Genomic DNA, 18,338 nt, shown 5'->3' on the forward strand with positions numbered 1-18,338 from the left:
GAGTTTTCATGTAAGCACAGTACTGTGTATAGGGTAGGTGCACAGTCAGCTTTTTTCTTTAAAAACATAAAATGGGTCAGAAGTCAGAGATGCTTACATTTATAAGCCAGTTATTAATGTAACCATTCTAAAAGTGCTAATAATGATAACCCTTGGAATTTATAATGAACTTGGTGCCAGGCACTTTTCTAAACCTTTTGTATGTAGTATTCATTTTAGTCTCATGACAATAATATGAGGTAGGTATTATCTTCCTGTATGAGAAACAAAGGCACAGAGAGGGTAACTAACCCAAGGTACACACCAGTGGTAGGGTCAAGATTTGAACCAGAGCAGATTTGAACTAGCACCAGAGCCCACATTCTTAACCATAAGGCGTACTACCTCTTATATGACACTCACATACAAAATCTGAACGTGAATATGTAAATAATAATTTGAATATTAGAGAAGAGGCATTTTTATATGTGTATTTTTAGAAAGACCTTTATTCAGTATTTGATGGAAAATTAGGAGGAATGGAATATAACTTCCAAGTCATATATTTATTGCAAGAACTGAATAATAATAAAGATACATTTTTTCTTGTAACGTATATGCACATCTTTGCATAAAGAAAAAGTAAAATGAAAACAGTGTATTCCAAAGGCTGGCTTTAATCTGTTCTATTTTAGAGGCTTGAACCTTAGATGATCACCCCACTTTTCTTTCATTGTGGTTGAATATACCTGATATAAAATTTACTATTTTAACCATATTTAGGTGTACATTTCAGTGGCATTAAGTACATTCATATTGTGCAGCCATCACCATCATCGTCATAACTTTCATCGTTCCAAGTTGAACTTCTCTGTACCCCTTCAACGTTAAGTCTCCCATCATCCCCAACCCCTAACCCCTCATAACCACTATTCTACTTTTTTCTCAATGAATTTGACTACCCTAGGTGCCTCTTATGGGTGGAATTATACAGTGTGTATCCTTTTGTGACTGGCTTGTTTCCCTTAGTAATGTTTTCAAGGTTCATCCACGTTGTACCATGTGTCAGAACTTCATTCCTTTTTAAGGTTGGCTAGTATTCCATTGAATGTGTAGAACACAATTATCTTTTCGTCTGTTGATGGACATGGGTTTCTTCCACCTTTTGGCTTTTGTGAATATACACTTAGGAAGTGGGTATATAAATATCTCTTCAAATTCTTGCTTTCATTTCTTTTGGATATATATCCAGAGGTGGGATTGCTGGGTCAAATGGTAATTTTGTTATGACCCCACTTTTAAGGAACATGAAACTAACAGAAAAACAGGAGAAGCCCAGAAAAACAAATAAGGTTAAACACACACAATACTTCCAATTTGGCTCGCAAAGGATTGGCTTCGTGAAAAAAGTTAGTTTTGAAAATGGAAATTGAACCTGTTAAGAGTGACCAAGTTACATGCCTGTGAGGAGAGATTTACTTTTACTGTGGAGTCATATGTAAGTGGGGTAACAGAAATGTTGTGTATTTACTAACTGCAATGAGTAAAAAATTATTCCTAATCATAATTTTAAACAGGATGAAAATATATTTATGGTGCCTCTGTTGAATGCTGAAAATGAATGGGCTTCTTACCAAACTAACTTGAAGGCACTTGTGAGGAATGACTTTCTAAGTATGTCTCCTCAAACCAGATGTGCAAAAATTCAAACTTAAAAACTTATTACATGTTCTAAAATTAGATTATGTGAAGTCTGCACAACTCTGCAAATACACAAAAAACAGCAGAATTGGACACTTCAAATGGGTAAACTTTATAGTATATAAATTATATCTCAATAAAGCTAAGAAAACCTCATTACCCATGATTATTCACATTCTATGACGCTTTATGTACAAATTTAACATACAATTTCTTTAAACAGTAAGTGCCCTTTATGTGTTTGATTATAGACCCTTGCAGCTAAACCTTTTCTTATTTGGAGTCGATGTTTAGAAAGCCTGGTCTGAAATAAAAACAATGTGAATGGAAAGGAATGCAATGTTATTTTTTTTAAATAAATTTATTTATTTATTATTTTTATTTATTAGCTGTATTGGGTCTTCGTTGCTGTGCACGGGCTTTCTGTAGTTGTGGCGAGCAGGGGCTTCATTGTAGTGCACGGGCTTCTCATTGCAGTAGCTTCTCTTGTTGCAGAGCACGGGCTCTAGGCGCGCAAGCTTCAGTAGTTGCGGAGTGTGGGCTCATTAGTTGTGGCTTGCAGGCTCTAGAGCACAGGCTCAGTAGTTGTGGTGCCCAGGCTTAGTTGCTCTGAGGCATGTGGAATCTTCCCAGACCAGGGATTGAACCTGTGTGCCCTGCATTGGCCGGCAGATTCTTAACCACTGTGCCACCAGGGAAGTCCTAACATATCCATTTCTTGTGCATCAGATTCCTGATGTGAGTGAAAGTCAGTTGTTCCTGCTTACAATCCTGTTGGGTTTTTTTTTTAACACTCTTAAGTATCTCATGCCTTTATTCACACATATGTATACATTGTAGTTTATTCATGGGACCTAATCCTTTTTGGAATAGTCACGAATTACACATGGAGTTCAAAGTAATGTAGTTCTATTGTACTTTCTGAGAGAAACCTAAAACTAAGGAGCTGTGAATTTCTAGAGTTGGGGGGCAATCTTAAATAAAAATATCTTTTAAAAGTTGGCAAAAGTTGAAAGAGAAACTAATGTTTTTAAAGTTCAGTTCACGACAAACTCTCCAGCAGCACAGTTTTTTAAAAATATCTATAAGGATCTATATCACTATAACCCCCTTATTCTGTTTCTTACCCCAGTTTGCTTGGTCTGTAAGATTTCACATTTCACTCATAGGCTCCTCATTAACACTTTTTTTTTGTGGGGGTAAAGTCGTATCTCGGGGTTTTGATTTGCTTTTCCCTAATGGCTAATGATGCTGAATATCTTATGTGCTTTTTGGCCATTTTTATGTCCTTCACCCTTCCTTTTAAAGAAGTAGAATTATTGGCCTTCCTAGGTGGCATAGTGGTTAAGAATCCGCCTGCCAATGCGGAGGTCACGGGTTCGATCCCAGCTCCAGGAAAATCCCACATGCCGCGGAGCAACTAAGCCCGTGTGCCAAAAAAAAAAAAAAAATGCATAGAAGAAGTAGAGTTATTGAATTCTCACCAGTATCACTGCATTTATTTTTGTCCTATTCCTAGAATATATGCTATAGGGACCAAATAAAACTAATGTAATGTTATTAGTTTACACAAACTAGTTTACACTTCTAGAAGTAAGTTCAACTAAAATATGGCCATAAAAATCTTGATTTTTATATTATGTAAAGATTAAAGATGTTATTATCCTTCTGTTTTCCTAACATACAAAGAAGATTTTGTGTTCTGTTAAAAGGGAAAAGAATCAGTCATTCTTGTAAACTGTTTCCTCCTCTCATTTCCAAACAATAAGGAAGTTATGGAGGAAGATCGACTGTAGTGAGGCTTCTAATAACATGAGTTGCTTGGGCTTCCTTTTCAGTGCCAGAGTTTTTGAAATGTCCCGAAAGCAAACTGGCATAGGAGATGAAGCTTCACCTTCACTTGGACATCTAATTTACTTCTTTGACATGGCCATATGTTCCACTGCTGGCACTAGAATGCCTACCAGAGAGCCTCCCGCTCCCCCATCTCTTGTAAAACTAACACTGGTAAGGAGAATTCATACTTGGTGTTGGACAGGTGTCACAGAGCAAACAACACTGGTGTATGCATTACTCTGAAGCTCACTGACCACATCTCCAGTTTTTTTAAAAGTGCAAATGCATACTATATTGAACTTTCATTACAAATTGCACACATAGTAGAGATGCAGGGAAGGGAGGGACGAGCAGTGTGATCCACGGTTTTGTTGGTTGTTAGCATTTTTAAAAGTCACTGCCATCATGCCGTTCAGATGGTACCTTGGTCTCTGCAGAACCCTGCGTGCCACTCACCCAGCAAACATTCATTGTGTGTCATCAACAATAAGAATGACTGAATGTACTGTATACCTGTTATATACATCTTGCACTGTAGTAGTATATTTTTTTACATCAGATGTCTAATTTTCACACCAAACCAGCAAGGTAGATATTTAGTGGGTAGTACCAGTATTTTTTTTTAAAAACTAAAAGTACAGTAGAGTAGAAAATATTAGAGCACATCACATTGAGTGAGCATTAGGTATTCTTTTTATGAAATTTGCTTTTAATGGTACCTTTATATATGTGTGTACTGGTTTGGAGTACACTTGAATTTCACGATGACACAGTGAGTCCCAGGGAGAACACAAGCACCAGGTGGGACAATGCATAGTTTATGTAGAGAAGAGACAGAGCAAGCTGACTTCAGTAGTGGGTGTCAGTCCCCGATGGCCACAGGTCTCTCGCAGTGGCCAGGGCAGGACAATTTGCCTGTACATGCTCCCCTTTGCCACAGTGCAAGGAACACTGTCCCCTCCCTGTGGAGGACAGATGTGACAGTGGGGTTGGCCGTGTGACCATCAGGCTTATCATCTGTCCCCATCAGATGATAAGAGAGACTCAGGTTGTGGGCTCTTTGTCTCTTGGTGAGGAAGCATTCCAGGACCAAGGCTCATCCTCCTCCTGAGGCTGAGGAGACTGGCTTGCTGACAGGGTATATGGTCTTGAAACAAATAGTGCCACTTTAAGTTCCCTATTATCAAAAATTTTAGTAAAGGGGAATTAATTTTATGTTAGCTTAAAATATGTGTTCTTCAATTTGCTGTTTCATACTTTTTTATTAAGTGATGTAGTTTTGCAAGGTTATATTTAGACCTCGTACATGTATGTAACTTTCATTCTGGGGAGAATCTGGCTCTTAAAGTCCAGTGTTTTGGGCACTGAAGAAATAGTAGCACATGGGGAGAACACACGGCAGGCTGCTTCAGTTTCCAAATGAAATGTTTCTTCACAAAAGCAGTTCTGCTTCTAATCCTTCAAAATTATAAAAATAACACTCTTTTAAAAATCACTCAGAGGACATTCTCGTAAGTTTCAGTACCCTCTTGATCTTTGCTTGTTTTTTCCCTCAATAGTGAGATATTTTCCTTAGTTGGTAATCATCCAAATAAAGTACACATTAAAAGGGGCTTATAATTTTACTGAACTTACTACAGAACGTAAGACAAAAACATTGGTTGTAGGTAGAGAAGAAAATTGCTTGTTCTCATCATTAAATATATGTTGTTTCACTATCACATTCAAACTTACCCTTTATGAAATGCAGAGGACAGCGAGTAATTCTTAACGATGTGCAGCTATCCTTTAATTGTTACTGGTAAATATAAATTATTATGAAAAATGTCATCCTTTGTCCTGAATCTAAAAAGCTCAGAATTAGCTTTTTAATTCCAGTTATTTCAGAGCAGAGTAATTTTACCATAAGTCTTTTCATTTACCTTGTTTGATTTAATTTCACTAATTAAAAAGAATAGGTATGTAAATAATTGTTACATGTATGATTATATTTTGTTTTTTTAAAAATTAATTTAAGAAGGGCATCAGTTCTCAGAAGAAGGATATCAATGGCTGCTTGATTTTTCAGGGCTTTTTCCCAGACTTCAGACTCCAGTTCCAACAGCGAGAATGTTTTCCATGTCACTGTCCTCACATCAAGTGGCTGGTCCTGTATGGAACCTGGGTCGACTCAATCATGTCGCAGTAGCAGTGCCAGACTTGGAAAAGGCCAAGGCATTTTATAAGAATGTTCTGGGGGCCCAGGTAGGTGAGACGGTCCCTCTTCCTGAGCATGGAGTCTCCGTTGTTTTCGTCACCCTGGCAAATACCAAGATGGAGCTGCTTCATCCCCTGGGAAATGACAGTCCAGTTGCAGGTTTTCTGCAGAAAAACAAGGCTGGAGGAATGCATCACATCTGCATTGAGGTATTTTAATTATTTTAATCCTTGGTATTGTAAATTTATCTTTTAAAATGTCTTTTACTTTTGAAGGCTACATATTGTCATTGTCACCAGAAACTTCCATTAAGTTTTTCAGGCGAATGGTAATATTGATCCTCTTCAAAGATGGATCTATAGATATAATCTCTTTCCCGCTAGAAAACTGCAAATAATAATGAAAATATGTTTTATTGAAGTCTGGATTCAACAGTCACTATATAAAGGCCACTAAAGTTGGTCAAAACAGATTGGCATCTTTGCTGTAGTGTTTATGGATCATGTATGCCCTTCCATGCAGTAGGAACACACTGCTTTCGCTGTCACAAGGCAATTAGAAGAAACAAGTGACAAGACTTTATAAAGTAAGAATTTCCACATACATGCTAAGTATTATAATTATTTTCTATCTTTAGAATTCTAATAACTGTTTCTTATTACAAAGGCGATACATTTTCAATTACTGACTGTGATTTCTCAGATCTTCTCAATTGCATCTGCTAACAATTCCTGAAAAAAAACATGAAATGTTAGACAAGAACATTCTCATTAGAGAGACTTTATCTGTAGATGTTCGTGTTCAGATAACTGCTTTTGGAATATCAGCATTACCAATTATGCTTCAATTTGAATTATTTTTGGTAGGACAATTTTCTTGATAGAAGGAATGACATAATTAATAGTTAGGCCTCTTTCCCAATCCAGGAGAGAGGGGGGTTTGATTCCAGCCTGAACTCAAGGATTTATTCAGTTCACATTGCAAACATATTTGAGAACCTACCGCGTATACTCTGCTGAGTGCTTGAATTCAGCAACTAGTAAGAAAGGCATGGCCGTGCCTGTGGTCAGGAGGGGCAGCTCCTTACGGTGCACTGGCATAAGCAGAATTAATGTGTCTTCTTAGTTGTGCAGTGAAGGAAAGATTGATTGCTCCTGGCAGGCCGAGGAGGTGGGACGGTATCACAGAGCATGAGTTACAATGAATGTGAAGGAATCCTCAGGTGGGCAGGGGGAGGAAGGTATTCCAGGTAGAAGGAAAGCACCTAGAAAGTCATTGGCTTATCTAACTACCAACACTGAGTCCTCTGGCAGGATACGAAATACTCAACGTGCGTTGTTTTCTTTAATTCTTGTAGCTACCCTTGAGGGCCATATTAACCCCTTTTGACAGGTGAGGAAACTGAGACCTAGAATAGCTAACTTGCCTGCAGTCACACGCGTAAGACTTGGCAGAGCTGGATTCAAACCCAGGTTTGTTCTGATTCCAGGATCTGCGCTGTTAGCCCTGGTACCAGGTTGCCCTCCTTTGATTAGCTGAGTTTAAAATTTCAGGTGGGGAAGCCATAAGATGATAGACAAAGGAGCTCAACAAGGCCTAATATTTAACCTTTATCCCTTTTTTAGAAGGTTAATTTTGGCTGCCAGTCTTTATTTCAGTGGACTTGAGGGCTTGTCTAAGACTCCCCTCCCCGCAGGATGAGAAACAGGATCACCAGCCTTTGAACCCACTCTTCTGTCTCCTCCGCTACATCACAGAACCCAGGCCTTCAAAGGAAGCTGCTATGAGTTAGAAGTTCACTTAAGTAAAAAATAGTAGAAGTTGAGTAATGTGACAGTGAATTCAAAAGTCCAAAATAAAGGGGGGAAGTGAAAATGTTTGTCAGCATAAAATGAAGGTAGGTGATAGGAGAAGGTGTGAAGAGTGGTTAGTTAGCTGCTACATTAGTATGCCACGCATCTCATTATTAGTCTCTGTTCTCAGTAAAAAGTGAAGTGTCTTGACTAGACAGATGTTATTTTCCTGGTCTCAGTCTAACATGAGCGGTCCCGGGCTGATGGCACAGCGCCGCCATCAGTAACATATGCCTTACAGGGTAGCTCCAGGCCTCACCATTTACCAGCCTGAGAGGAGGGCAGGCAGAGAGAGAATACAGGGCAGGTACCTTAAGGGGGTGATCTGGAAACTCCACACATCACTCCTGTTCCTGCCGTTGGTTTAGTCACACGGCACACTCGACCCTAATTGTAGTCTCTAGTCAGGCACTGACATGCCCTGCTGAAACCTGGAGGTTGCTGTAATCAGAAGGAGGAAATGCAAAATGGGTACCAGAGGCCACCAGTTTATGCCACAGTTGGTAATTTTTAAAAAGTAGTATTGCAGGTATAGCATGACACTTTTTCTAAATGAAGATATGCTGTAAGGTGGAGTTATTTGAGAATTATTGTCACCTGCTGTGGCAACCTGTGAAATGAAGTTGTCACCAGAGGCAGGGGCTTGGTTCCCTGACTCACCAGAGAGAGTGGAATTCCTCACTGATCCTTAAACAGGAAGTACATTTTGTTGAATGAACCTGTGGAGATTTCAGGGGTAATTATTATACCATAGTGTAACCTAGTCTCTCCTGCTAATACAACTTAGGTCTGAAATTGTCTTCCACTGGAAATACAAAGGTGAGAGAATGTGTCAGAAAATATTTCTTTGGTCATCGTAGTTTCTGTTGCCACGTGATACATTATCCCTACACTTCAGGGTGTGACAACAACTACTTTATCTTGCTTGGGATTTTGTGGGTTGGGAGTTTGGGCGAGGGTTCGGCTGGGCAGTTCTTGCTTGGGATCTCCCCTGTGGCTGCGGTTAAATATGGAAGTGAGGCTCCCCCGGGCCGGGTGTCCCTGCATGCTGGCGGCGGCTGCTGGATGGGCACTGGGTGCCGGGTGCGCGGCTGGGCCTCCCAGCAGGAGCACATGTGTGAGCTCTGCAGTTCTGCGAGCTGAGGGCACATCTCCGGACACTCAGACTTCTTACCGGGCAGTGGACTTGCGGACTTCTTACCAGCCAGAGTGAGTGTCCAAGAAGGCTAGGTAGGACCTCTTGGCGTTTCCTTCCTGGCCTCAGAAGTCCCACAGCAGCACTTCTGCTGTCTGTTGGTCATAAGCAAGTCCTTGAGGCTGATCAGATGCAAGGGGAGAGGAGCAGCCAAGAATCTATGGCCATGTCTTACAAGTGCTACAGCCATCCATGTGGTGATGTGTTCTAAACAGAAGGAATGTGTGTGAAACTTCTAAAAGCTCTAGAACGATTTTATTTTCAAATAGCCAGAAGTGAGAACCAGCAGCATTCCTCTGTGTAAGAGGAGGCAACCTGTCTAGCCTTTGTGAATATAAGGAGACTCTAGAGATGGGTACTTGAAAGGTAGGAGGTGGTAAATACACATTCACAAAAACTGGTTACTTCAGCTTTTTCCAGCTTTTTTGGGAACAGGCAGCACTCAGAAATGTGTCTTCTGAAAATGCTTACAGTCAGTCGTCTACAACTTTATGGTTCACAGCCATTTTGTTTTTCATTGCCATTCCTTTTAAAATGTTAAATCCACCTATCAGAGAATGGACTTTCTGTGCTTATCACCAGGGGACTTTATGTTCAGTAGGACCTTATACAAAGCCTCTGGTTCAGGAGTGTGTCTGTTACGGGCATGCCCAGTAGCTTTTTGTTGACTCAACAGACTTCAGACAAAATGTCCTTTTTATCAGACGTCGTTTAGTATTGAACCAATTATCAATATTTTTCTGTCAAAGCTGAGTTTGAGTTTCCATTTTCTCTTGTGAGGTTTGCCCAAATTTCTTATCCCTGTGTGTTTGGCTCCCCCTAAAGTAAGTTTGGAGGTCGTCTTGTTTCATCTTTTTCTTGCTGGCGTGTGGACCGAGCAGCCTCAATTGTCTGGCACAGCTGTGCTGACACCCATGTGTGCTTCTGACCTATCGCAGGCCTCTCCCTGAGGAGAAGGTTCTGGTATCGAATAGAAAACCCCTGCTTTCGCTAAATAACTTAGACGGCAAGGTATGTCACCGTGAACACCTTAAAGGCCACTGAAAATATTTACTTATTCAACAAATTTGTACTGTTGTAAAAATATTTAAGTGCGTAAAAATATTGAAAAATATTAAGGGCCTGAGCAGACATGCACATGGCACGGGAGCAGGGGTAGGGAGTCAGGGCCTACACCCACTGGGGCCGTTCTGTGCAGGAGGTGGGGACCCAAGCAAGGGGAGGAGGGCTCGAGTACCAGCAGTGGGGTGGGAGGCCTCGGTGCAGGGGGTCAGGTCGCCTGGCCCAGCGAATGGGAGCTTAGGTGGGGTGAGGAGGCAGCCAGATGGGATGAGGCGGTTGAAGAGTGCGTTGCTGAGGGAAGGGCAGCAGCAGGATAAGGACTGGTTACAGGGGGAGGTGTATCAGGTGAGCGAGTATAGCTCCCCAGCACCAGAGATGGTGGTACAAATTCACAAAGGATGTTAGATTGTGGGGAGGAAAAAAACTTTAAGGTGAAAGACTAGCAAGATAACTTATTTCCTGCACGCTGGGGAATGTCTGTTCTTCAACAAAGAAGAGAGAAAATTCTACTTTTTGAAAAACTCCATTCTCATTCTGGCTTTACAGGAAACCCTAGGGAACTGCTAAGCTCTACAAGTGATCTGCGTTATCACTGGTTCCCGGATGTGGGGCTTTCGTAGAATAACATTTCCAGAAAACAAAGGAAGTGGACAGTTTGATGATGTCTTTAACTTTCTATGTTATTATTGCTATTGTTTTTTGTTGTTGTTTTATTTTTTTTAAGAACTTTTATTCAGATACAGTTGACATACAGTAAACTGCATAAAGTATACAATTTGATTTTTTTTTCTTATTAGTAATGTATATATGGCAATCCCAATCTCCCAGTTCTTCCCACCCCAACTCCCCCCACTTTCCCCACTTGGTGTCCATATGTTTGTTCTCTACATCTGTGTGTTTATTTCTGCCTTGCAAACCGGCTGATCTGTACCATTTTTCTATATTCCGCATATATGTGTTAATATACAATATTTGTTTTTCTCTTTCTGACTCACTTCACTCTGTATGACAGTCTCTACGTCCATCCATGTCTCTACAAATTTCCCAATTTCGTTCCTTTTTAGGGCTGATATTCCATTGTATATAAGTACCACATCTTCTTTATCCATTCATCTGTTGATGGACATTTAGGTTGCTTCCATGACCTGGCTATTGTAAACAGTGCTGCAGTGAATATTGGGGTGCATGTTCCATTGAATTATGGTTTTCTCTGGGTATATGCTCAGGAGTGGGATTGCTGGGTCATATGGTAACTCTATTTTTAGTTTTTCAGGGACCCTCCATACTGTTCTCCATAGTGGCTGTATCAATTTACATTCCCACCAACAGTGCAAGAGGGTTCCCTTTTCTCCACACCCTCTCCATCATTTACTGTTTGTAGATTTTCTGATGATACCCATTCTGACCGGTGTGAGGTGATACCTCGTAGTTTTGATTTGCATTTCTCTAATAGTTAGTGATGTGAGCAGCTTTTCATGTGCCTCTTGGCCATCCGTATGTCTTCTTTGGAGAAATGCCTATTTAGGTCTTCTGTATGTTATTAAATAAAGAAAAATTTTTTAAATTCTGTCTCTTGCTAACATCATGTTTTAAAAGAAAGGGCATTTTATTACTAAGAAAAAGCAAAGAAGAAGAAAAAGGAGAAATCCTCTTGGAATAAAAGAGTTCTGTCAATTTAAGAAATTTAGTTTTTAATGTTTTACTATCAACTGGTGAAAATATCAGAGCAGCATTTGGGAAACTTTCTATAGAGCCACCACCAGACTATATAGCAAGTATGGAAGCTTAAGTAATGTGTGCCCTTCGGAAATAATCCCCAGGAATACACAGGAACCTTCTGAACACCATGCAAGGAGAGAACAATGTTAGGTTTGCATAATTGACTTAGTTTTTAGTTCTGGGGGAAAAGACAAAACAAATATTTTATCCAGACTTTTAATTTTAACTCTCATGGATTTATATCAGTTTGAAGATTAAATTCATTCATTATTGATATCAATTAGCACTATTATAATTTTATATAAAATAAAAATCTTATATTTTAAAAATTAGTCAAAATATGCCAAATTGATACTTTATTATTAACTGAAATGTATACTTCTTTTAGATTTTCTTAGTTTTTACCCAGTGTCCTTTTTCTGTTTCAGGATCCCATGCAGGTACCACATTACATTTAGTTATGTCTTCTTAGGCTTCTCTCACCCTGTGACAGTTTCTCAGACAGTACTTGTTTTGGATGGCCTTGATATGTTTGAGGATTACTGGTTGGTTTTTTTGTAGAATGTCCCTCAGTTGAGATTTGTCTGATGTTTTTCTCATGATTTGACGAGGGTTATTGATTTGGGGGAGGAAGACCATAAAGGTGAAGTGCCATTCTCTTTGCATCGTATCAGGGGTACATGCTATCCACACGACCTACCACTGCTGATGGCCTCGCGCTCCCAGCTGAGGAAGTGTCATCATGTTTCTCCACTGTAAAGATACTATTTTTTTTCTTTTTCTCTATGTTTATAATCTTTGGAAGGAAGTCACTGTGTGAAGCCAACACTGAAGGAATAGAGAGTTATGCTCCTTGAAAATTCTATAAATTATTTGGAATATTTCTGCATGGAAGACTTCTCTGTTTTCCCCTGTTTATTTAATCATTTTTTTGTTTTTTTGTTTTTTGGTTTTTGAATTCTTGCTGAATTTTTATTTCAAGAATACTCAGAAAAACATAGAAATCATGTAAATAAATCAAGGGTACTTTGCATGAAAATGACAATACAGTACTCAGCTAAATTGGCAGGACTTAGTATTACACTAACAATAATAATAACTTGCCCTTAATTAAACATAAATAATGTGCAAATTAACTTCATGTACATTATTTCAGTCTTGCCACAAACCCCATGACATAAAATTTAATATTGCTATTTTAATACATGTGATTCTAAGCTTAAAGAATGATTGGATGATTTACTCAGTTTCACACAGTCTGGAAATGTGGAGTCAGAGTCTCTCCCTCTTAAACCTATGCCATTTATTTATTTATTTATTTTTACTCTTTATTGGAGTATAATTGCTTCACAGTATTGTGTCAGTTTCTGCTGTACAACAAAGTGAATCAACCACATGTATTCATATATCCCCATATCCCCTCCCTTTTGACCCTCCCTCCCAGCCTCCCTATCCCATCCCTTTAGGTCTTCACAAAGCATCAAGCTGATCTCCCTGTGCTCTGTTGTTGCTTCCCACTAGCCATCTATTTTACATTTGATAGTGTGTATATGTCAATGCTACTCTCTCACTACATACGTCTCAGCTTCCCCTCCCCTGGTGTCCTCAAGTCCATTCTCTATGTCTGCATTTCTATTTCTATCCTGCCACTAGGTTCATCAGTACTATTTTTCTAGATTCCGTATATATATGTTAGCATACGGTATTTGTTTTTCTGACTTACTTCACTCTGTATGACAGACTCTAGGTCCATCCACCTCACTACAAATAGCTCAATTTCATTCCTTTCTGTGGCTGAGTAACATTCCATTGTATATATGTGCCACATCTTCTTTATCCATTCATCTGTCGATGGACATTTAGGTTGCTTCCATGTCCTGGCTATTGTAAATAATGTTGCAATGAACATTGTGGTACATGTATCTTTTTGAATTATGGTTTTCTCTGGGTATATGCCTAATAGTGGGATTGCTGGGTCATATGGTAGTTCTATTTTTAGTTTTTTAAGGAACCTCCGAACTGTTTTCCATAGTGGCTGTGTCAATTTACATTCCCACCAACAGTGCAGGAGGGTTCCCTTTTCTCCACACCCTCTCCAGCATTTATTGTTTCTAGATTTTTTGATGATGGCCATTCTGACTGGTGTGAGGTTATACCTCATTGTGGTTTTGATCTGCATTTCTCTGATGATTAGTGATGTTGAGCATCTCTTCATGTGTCTGTTGGCCATCTGTACGTCTTCCTTGGAGAAGTGTCTATTTAGGTCTTCCGCCCATTTTTACATTGGGTTGTTTGTTTTTTTGATACTGAGCTGCATGAGCTGCTTGTGTATTTTGGAGATTAATCGTTTGTCAGTTGCTTCATATACAAATATTTTCTCCCATTCTGAGGGTTGTCTTTTTGTCTTGTTTATGGTTTCCTTTGCTGTGCAAAAGCTTTTAAGTTTCATTAGGTCCCATCATTTATTCTTTAATCACTTATTTATTTGGTCATTTATATTATTAATGACTTATAGACATATATTTTATACTTCGGACTGTAACCCAATACTACTTTATTTTGTTGCTCAAATTGTTCCAGCTTTGCCAGTAGGGCATTTTTGGTTGACTCCTGTGTCCCTTTGACATGCACTGTCTTTTTTATTTTTCCTCATTTTCTGGCACTGCAAGATGCTCCAGACACATCATCTGTGTTCCCTCTGCTAACCTTGAACTGGCTGTTTCCCCAAGAAGCCCTGGTTCCTTTCACTAGAGAATGGTATTAGGAACCAAGATCTGGGCTCAAGATGTGCTTATTGCTACTGGGGTGTGATTGCTTTTAGGCCTTCTCAGCTAACAGAGCAAGGACATATATGTGTGTGTACTGTATGTATACATATATCTGTACGCCTGTCTATATTTAACATAACTCATGAGATGTCTTTTTGACATACACATGAACTCTGACTCTAATCCATTACCACAGGGACCACTCTAGCCTTCTCCCTTGTCTATAACTCCTCATTCCAACAGGGAGAAACTTGGCTCCTACCATCTGCCATCCCTTTACTTAATTGTTCAATTTCCATATGGATATATAATGATTGTATTAGTTTCCTAGGGCTGCCATATTAAATTACCGCAAATTTGGTGGCTTAAAACAATAGAAATTTGTCCTCAAGTTCCAGACAGAGCCTAGAATCAAGGGGAAGGATTATGGAAGGAAAAATAAAAAACAGAATAGAGCATAAGAGAAATGTAGAACGTGATCAAAGTTTTAGCAGATTATACTTGGAGTCCCAGAAAGAGAGAAGAGAGAAAATAGAACAGAAGCAATAATTGAAGAAATAGTCGACAAGGACATTACCAATCAAAAATAAGACATCAGGGCTTCCCTGGTGGCGCAGTGGTTAAGAATCCGCCTGCCAATGCAGGGGACATGGGTTCGATCCTTGGTCTGGGAAGATCCTACATGCTGCGGAGCAACTAAGCCAATGTGCCACAACTACTGAAACCTGAGCACCTAGAGCCCACCCTCTGCAACAAGAGAAGCCACTGCAATGAGAAGCCCACACACCGCAACAAAGAGTAGCACCCACTCGCCACAACTAGAGAAAGCCTGTGTGCAGCAATGAAACAATGAAGACCCAATGTAGCCAATAAATAAATTTATATTAAAAAAAAAGAAAGAAGACCTCAACTGACAGATTCAACCTCAGTAACCTAAAGCAGGGCAAATTCAAATGACACCACCTGAGCATACCACAATCAAGCTGAAAACCAAAGGTAACAAGAAAATTAGAAGCAATCAGAGAAAAAAAAGACAACAGAAATTATGAAATGACACAATATGTACAACATTTTTTTTAGGTACTGAAAAAAACTTCCAATTTAGAATTCTAATTCCAGCCAAGATGGTATAACAGAGACCAGGTTTATCCTTTTGCCCCAAACAAACAAAAAATTTAGACAAAATATATGAAACAATGATTGGAATCGCACATCAGGCAGCACAACACATTGATTCCTCAGAGAAAGAAAGCAACCAAGATAACCCTAGAATTTTCCAGCTCAGTGGCTGGAGAGAGTGTTTCCAGGCTGCAGTGCAGGAAGGAAGAATCCAAGTGAAGTTCAGCAGTCTCCCTGCGTTGAGGAGGTGGGAGCAGGAAGGATGGGGAGGCTGTGGTGATCTGAGTTTGCAATATTAAGGACTGGAAAGGAGAGAGCTTCATGGAGAGTGTTCTCCAGAGGTCAGCAATGCCTTTCAGGTCTTCATGTGAATAGTGAACAGTGTCTGCATGTGAGGACACTGCCTGAAGCTGGGATTAGAACTCATTGAAAGGATTAGAGGGAACAGCCCTTACACAGAGATTGGAAAAGTCTTGTTCTTACCATAGTGAAAAGACCTTGTAATTCTCGGGACATTGGGTAGAGTATTCAGAAGAGCATGCATTAGTAGTAAGGAAAATTAGTCCTAGACTAAAGGTTGCTCTGATCCATCAGTAGGTGAGTGGATAAATAAGCTGGCACATCCAGACAGTGGAATATTTTTAGCACTGAAAAGAAATGAGCTATCAAGCCATGAAAGGACATGGAGGAATTTTAAATGCTTATTACTGAGTGAAAAAAGCCATCTGTGAAGACTATATGACATTCTGGAAAAGGCAAAACTGTGGAGACAGTGTATAGATAAGTGGTTGTGGGGGTGAGGAGAAATGATGACCAGGCAGAGCAGAGAGAATTTTTAGGGCAGCGAAAGTACTCTGCAAGATATCAAAATAATGGATACATATCATTATACATTTGTCCAAACCCATAGAATGTACAGCACCAAGGGTGATCCCTGTGGTAAACCGTGCACTTTGGGTTATGATGCTGTGTCAGTGTAGCGTCATCAGTTGTAGCAAATGTACCATCTGGTGGGGGGTGCTGGTAACGATGGAAGCTGTGTGTACTGTTGGGGCAGGGGTTGTGTGGGAACTCTCAGTACTTCTCAGTTCTTCTGTGAACCTAAAACTGCTCTAAAAAAATAGTCTTTAGGGGCTGCCTAGGTGGTGCAGTGGTTAAGAATCTGCCTGCCAAAGCAGGGGACATGGGTTCGATCCCTGCTCCAGGAAGATCCCATATGCCGCAGAGCAACTACAAGCCCATGCGCCACAACTATTGAGCCTGCACTTTAGAGCCCATGAGCCACAACTATTGAGCCCATGTGCTGCAACTACTGAAGCCCATGTGCCTAGAGCCTGTGCTCCACAACAAGAGAAGCCACGGCAGTGAGGAGCCCGCGCACCATAATGAAGAGTAGCCCCCACTTACTACAACTAAAAGAAAGCCCACACACAGCAAAAAAGACCCAGCACAGCCAATTAAATAAATGAATGAATGAATTTATATTAAAAAATATAGTCTTTGGGAATTCCCTGGCAGTCCAGTGGTAAGGTCTCCACGCTTTCATTGCCAAGGGCATGGGTTCGGTCCCTGGTCAGGGAAGTGAGATCCCACATACCATGCTGTGTGACCAGAAATAAATAGTCTTTAAAAAAATAACACAAACCCCTGTCATCCTAGAATTCTAAGCTTGATGAAAATATCCTTCAAAAATGAAAGTGAATTGAAAACATTTTTAATTAAACAAAAATGAGAAGATTCATGCCCAGCAGACCTGTGCTACAAGAAATACCAAAGAAGTTCTTCAGGATGAAGGGAAATGTTACCAGGTGAAAACTCAGATCTTTAGAAGGAATGAGGAGCACCAGAAATGGTAAATATGTAGGTTAAAATAATAACATTTTATTACCTTAAATTATGTATGAGACAACTGACTGTTGAAGTTTTTAAAATGCATTGTAGGGTTTATAACATAGAAGTAAAATTTATGACTAGTATAAAGGATGGGAGTTGGGCAAGTGGAAGTATACTATTGCAAGTTTCTTACATTATACGTGAAGTGGTAGATTCTGATAAGATCAAATACACATTGTAAACTCTAGAACAATCAATAAGAAAGTTAAGAGATTAATTAATTAAGGAGATAAAATCAAACACTACAAAAATTCATGTTTAAACAAGAGGTCAGGATAGGAGGAACAAAGTATTAATGAGACAGAAAAAAAGTAGGATGATAGACTTAAATTTAACTATATGAGTATTACATTAAGTTTAATTGGATTAAACTAATTAAAATGCAAATATTATGTATGTGGATTAAAAAAACAAGACATCTAAAAATGAAATTAAAGCAATTTCATTTACAATAGCATCAAAAAGAACAAAATACTAAGGAATACATTTAATAAGAGAACTGTCACAATTGTACTCTGAAGACTACAAAACACTGTTGAAAGAAATTAAAGAAGGCCTGAATAAATGGAAAGATAGTCTGTGTTCATGGATCAGATGACTGAGTATTGTTAAGATGGCAGTATTCCCTAAATTGATCTATAGATTCAGTGCAATTGCTGTCAGATTCTCAGCTGGCATCTTTGCAGAAATGGACAAACTAATTGTAAAATTCACATGGAAATGCAAGTGTCCCAAATAGCCAAAGTAGTCTTGAAAGAGAAAAACAAAGTTGGAGGATTCATACTTTTTGACTTTAAAACTTACTACAATCAAAGGTAATCAAAATGGTGTGGTACTAGCTAGCATAAGGATAGAAATAGAGATCAATATATTGCTCTAGAATTAACAGTCAGACATAAACCCTTATACTTGATTTGCAATGAAGGAACCAACACCATCCAATGGGAGAAAAATAGTCTTTTCAACAAATGGCATTGGAACAACTGGATATCCACATGCAAAAGAATGTGTTGGAA

At 39.3% G+C, this 18,338-nt stretch overlaps 1 protein-coding gene across 2 annotated transcripts in view; it reads left to right on the top strand.

Annotated features, from left to right (window-relative positions):
- The window catches only part of MCEE (methylmalonyl-CoA epimerase), a 57,419-nt gene that overhangs the window by 2,341 nt on the left and 36,740 nt on the right, over positions 1-18,338 (top strand). For both annotated transcript variants that reach the window (XM_057725060.1, XM_057725061.1), the window contains exon 2: positions 5,585-5,922. In XM_057725060.1, the coding sequence (XP_057581043.1) occupies positions 5,585-5,922 (338 nt within the window). The remainder of the gene's footprint in view (positions 1-5,584; positions 5,923-18,338) is intronic.

The sequence above is a fragment of the Hippopotamus amphibius genome, chromosome 2 (genome assembly GCF_030028045.1).
Source record: "Hippopotamus amphibius kiboko isolate mHipAmp2 chromosome 2, mHipAmp2.hap2, whole genome shotgun sequence".
NCBI lineage: Eukaryota > Metazoa > Chordata > Mammalia > Artiodactyla > Hippopotamidae > Hippopotamus > Hippopotamus amphibius.